The sequence below is a fragment of the Rhincodon typus genome, chromosome 5, assembly GCF_021869965.1.
Source record: "Rhincodon typus isolate 14 chromosome 5, sRhiTyp1.1, whole genome shotgun sequence".
Classification (NCBI taxonomy): Eukaryota; Metazoa; Chordata; class Chondrichthyes; order Orectolobiformes; family Rhincodontidae; genus Rhincodon; species Rhincodon typus.
Window position 1 is genome coordinate 99,864,108 of NC_063336.1, and position 5,114 is coordinate 99,869,221.

Below are 5,114 nucleotides of genomic sequence, written 5' to 3' on the forward strand. Positions count from 1 at the left end.
AAATGGGTCTTTGATTGGCAAGACATAATGAACGATGTCCTGCAGGGGTCTGTGCTGGGGCTTCAACTTTTGTAATTTGCATCAATGATTTAGCTGAGAGGAGTGAAGGCTAAATTCACAGCTGATGCCAAGATGAATAGGAGAGTATGTTGTGAAGAAGACGTAAGGAGATTGCAAACAGATATGGATAGTTTGAGTGTGCAGGCAAAAATCAGGCAGATAAACTATAGTGTGTGGAAATATAAAGTGGTTCAATTTGGCAGCAAGAACAAAAAAGTGTATTACTTCATGGTGAATGACTATGGAATTCTGAGGTGCAGAGAGTTGGTGTTCCAGTGCATGAGTCACAAAAATTTAGTGTGCAGGTATAACACGCAATCAAGAAGGCTAACGGACTGTTATTCTTTATTACTAGAGTCATAGTCATACAGCATGCAAACAGACCCTTTAGTCCAACCAGTCCATGCTGACCATTTTTCCGAACTAAACTAGCCCCACCTGTCTGCATTTGGCCCATATCCCTCCAAACCTTTCCTATTCATAAACTTATCCAAATTTCTTTTAAACGTTGTGATTCTACCTGCATCTGCCACTTTCTCTACCAGTTCATTCCACACGTAAACCACTGTCTGTGTAAAAAGAGTTCTTCCTCATGACCTTTTTAAATCTTTCTCCTCTCACGATAAAAATATGCTCCCTAGTTTTGAACCCTTCCACCCTAGGGAAAAGACCCTTGTCTTTCACCTTATCTATGCCCCTCATGATTTTATAAACCTCAATAAGGTCATCCCTCAACCTCCTCTGCTCCAGTAAAAACCGTCCCAGTCTTTCCAGTCTATTTTTATTTCTCAAATCCTCCATTCCTGGCAACATCCTGGTAAATCTTTGCCGAACCCTCTCCAGTTTAACAATATCCTGCCTATAACAGGGTGACCAGAATTGCACATAGTACTCCAGAAGAGGTCTCACCAATGACCTGTACGATCTCAACATGACGTCCCTACTCATATACTCAGAATTCTGAGCAATGAAGGTAAGGGTGCTAAATGCCGTCTTAACCACACTGTCTACTTGTAAATGTAAGGATGTTATGTTTCACTTTTACAGGGCATCTCTTATATTGTGTGCTGTATGGGGCTTCTTATTTAAAGAAGATTATAAACACATTCAGAGAAGGTTTACTCAATTGATACCTGTAACGTGTGTACTGTCTCAGGGATAATTTGGTCAAGTTGAGCTTGTATTGGTGTTTAAGAGAGTGGGGGATGACTTGATCGAATTACTTAAGACCAAGTATGGTCTTGACGAGGTAGACATGGAAATTATGTTTTCTCTGTGGGTCAAACCAGAAGTAGAGGGCACTGTTTTAAAATTGGGGATCATACTTTTAGGACAGTGATGAGGAGAAACACTTTTCTCTGAGGGATGTACGACTTTGGAAATCTGCTTCATGTGGCGGAGGCAGGGTTAATAAATATTGTCAAGGTGGTGGTAGATGAAGTTGCTGAAGGGAAGCAAGATTGTGAAAAAAAGGAAGGGGCTGAGGATAGAATTTTGGAGGACATTAGACAACAGTGAGGGAGCAGCAAGCTTTTGCATGTGATTCTCTTGAACCTGGATAGATGGAAACGGATTGACGGGCTAGTGGTCACACTCTTACAGATGATGGAGAAGAAGCATGGCATGGTCAATTGATTCAGATTTAAAATGGTAGCATAATATCAGGAACAATAGTTTCGTGTTTATGTTCCTGGAATAATAATCTAAGACTAGAGATCCAAAAATTCAAATCCCAACATCGCAGTTAGGAAATTTAAATTCAATGAAATAAATTTGAAATATATTATTAGTAATGGTAAGAGTGAAATAACAGGATTATCATAAAAAGCAATCTGGTTCAGATATCCTTCAGTAAAGAAAATCTGTCATCCTTAACCAATGTGACCTATGTGTGTTTGACTCTTAGCTAGCCTCTGAAATCAAACAGTTCAGTTATTTCAAACCAACCTGAAAAAACTTAAAATAAAAATTCTAACAGAATTGTGAGAGTGTCTGTATGGATTATGGCGGTTCAAGAAGGTGGATCGCCACCACCATCTTAAGCGCAGTTAGGTATGGGCAATAAACATTGACCTTGTCAATTAATTTTATTATTAAGAATGGATAATGGGAGATAGTTCATGACTATCGCAGTCACATCGGCTGGAATTTGTGATTTTGATGAGAGGCCTCTTAGAACTGTAGAAGTATGGAAACCTTACTTGGAAAGTCCAAACACAGAGTCGCAGGAAGATGGGTCTTGATTATTGACCAAGCCGTTTGTCATTTGGCCTAACATTTCCTTATGTGTTTTGGTGTCATGTTTTGTTCTATAACACCGCTGTGGAGTACTTTGGAACATTTTATTATTTTAAAGGTACTATTTAAATATGACATTGCTATTAATGGAGATTAGTGAGTAAACAGTAAAAGAGAATCAGGAGTAATAGTCAGATGTCTCCTGATGGTAGTAAATTGATTGATAGATGTAGAAAAGATGCATAGAAAGAGTGCTGGTTCTATTGAAAATAGATTTATATTTTTTTACTTGATATTTGTAGGTGAAATGTTCGCTTGAGGTGGATGAAAGCTCAAAATCAAGTCAGCCAAATTATTTGATACTGGTGCCAAGCAAGTCTTCCTGGTGTTCTTATCAATATTTATCCTTCAACCATCATGACCAGAAAATATAAACTGATTGTTACTCTCATTGCTGATTGTGAGACCTTACAGAGTACAAAATGGCCGCTGTATTTGTTGATGCCATAACTGCCAATGCTCCAAAAGTAACTGAGAAGCTATGTAAAGTACTTGGGTCTTTCCTGAAACAAGAAAGACAATATAATAAATGCAAATATTTTGTTTTTAAATAGGCTCAGCATCAAATAAATAAAACTGTGTGCACCTCTTGCAATGTCCATCATCACTATCAGCAGTTATTGCTTCTGCTAGTATTCATCTTTGCCAGGATAGTTCTGTCTGACATTTGTGTTCAAGAACTAACTTCTGCTGGGGTGATTGTGGTAAAGTAATCAATTTTGCTCATGGTTAAACATTTCTCCTGAATGTAAAATCATATGTAATAATATCAAATAGAACACTCTCAGAAGAATTCTGCATGTTGAGATCCTTCACTTGTATATATTTTATGCTCTGTCCCCGAGTGCAGCATATATAGTAAACATACCAGGTTCATTCCCTAACATTGTAATTTTTTATATCCAGCTTTGAACAGTTGTTTTATGATAATATGTGCCTTGCAGAGTTGACAATGTTTCGATATTTTGGGTTGCGGAAAATATGATTCCTAAATTTATAGTTGACAGAAAGCAAACCCATGATATAGGTGCAAGGACAAGACACAAGATTACAGATATATATTTGTTTATTTTTCAGGCACGTGCTTTAACACCGCAAACTGCAGAAACGGATGCAATCAGATTTCTTGTAGGCACTCAGTCTCTGAAGTACGATAATCAGGTAAATATGACTGGCATTTTATGGAATGAAGTGTGTTATGTTTCTACGAAACACTGAAATCACTTAGATTTTTAGATTTAATGATTGAAGAAATTCGCCATGGCCCATGAATCCCAGCAACCAAAGGGAGATGAGAATGACTTGATTCATCAAGCATGTGCCTTTTCAGCACTGCCTGTGGACCAGGATCAAGAATGCTATTTGCTGACATGCAAAGCAAACCTGCTATTCCACTTCAGCTAATTCTGAAACCCCAACCATACAATCTCCTCCTTTCTTTCAAAATCTACAATGTGCACTGAATCCCAGTTTCCGCCAGACCCCATGCTGTCACTCCCCCACAGCCTGTGCTCTCCTTCCCCCAACAAGCAGCATTCCTCCTACCACCTGATTGATAACTTTTGTGATCTGCTGTCTCTTTCTGTCCCCGAGCCCTCCTCTGAATTAGGTCCTAGCCTTTAACTTGTATCGTTGCATCTTCTGTGCATTATCTGCAAGCTACTTTGTGTTTTCCCATCCCACTCATGATTTTGTTAATTTGTAATGGAGACCCATCCCCACATCCATGACTTTAGACTTCTCAGTCCCTATTTTGTGATCTCTCATTCGTGCCCTTTCTCCTCCTCTGCTGCTTGGCTATGTTCTTCCAGTATTGACCTTCTTGCCTGACTGCTATTGAATGCTTCAGTTTAGCTGATTGATGCCCAAGTAACAGAGAAAATGAATTTGTAAGAACTATATAGTGACTGATTAGAGAGAACAATTCAGTGGCAATATTTGAAAGAGCTGTATAATCTTGGTAGCCATTGCACCAGTTTTAGTTACCAAAAACATTGAAAGCATTCTAAACTTTAAGTCAACTTACATGAGTTGTCACAAGTTTTCTTTCCCTTCATTTGAATATGAACCGATCATTTGAAGATGATCTAATTAATCTCTCGAGATAGTAGGAACTGCAGATGCTGGAGAATCCGAGACAACAAGATGCAGGGCTGGATGAACACAGCAGGCCAAGCAGCATCATAGGAGCAGAGAGGCTGATGTTTCGGGCCTAGACCCTTCATCAGAAATTAATCTCTCGCATGTTTTAGATCCTGAAGCATGAAATTCTATGCATTCCAATGCTTCATTCATTAACTAGTTTGAGCAAAATAGTACACCCTCTCTGGATGTGTAACTTTGTGTATGTCTCTCACATATGCATGATGTCAGAGCAAAAGATTAGAATTTCCATATGCATGGGAGGCCTCCTGATTTTGCTTGTTTTTGATTCACAGGTCACTCACTCATGTCCATATCTACCATTTCTCATTCCTTCAAAATACATTAATAAAACAGGACAGTATAAAATCAGCAATACGCAGCAGTTTTTAGAAAGTTTTATCCCGTCATGATACTTATGACAAATTTTGTCAAAAACATGAGGCATTTTTGAAAAAGTTTAAAAGATAGAGAAGCCATGTGGCAGAGCTTGGAAAAACACAAAGAATGATTCTGTACAAGTGTTCATGGCTTAAGCTTTCTATAGCTCAGTATAGTTATCCTCCAAATTATTGTGAATACAAAAAATTATTTATAGCTTATTTATGTGATTA

At 38.3% G+C, this 5,114-nt stretch overlaps 1 protein-coding gene across 1 annotated transcript in view; it reads left to right on the forward strand.

Moving 5' to 3' along the window:
- The first annotated feature begins 2,780 nt into the window (after window positions 1-2,780).
- The window catches only part of eipr1 (EARP complex and GARP complex interacting protein 1), a 10,472-nt gene continuing 8,138 nt past the window's right edge, over window positions 2,781-5,114 (forward strand). The window contains exons 1-2 of the mRNA XM_048597107.1: window positions 2,781-2,825; window positions 3,436-3,519. Coding sequence (XP_048453064.1) covers window positions 2,781-2,825; window positions 3,436-3,519 — 129 coding nt within the window. The remainder of the gene's footprint in view (window positions 2,826-3,435; window positions 3,520-5,114) is intronic.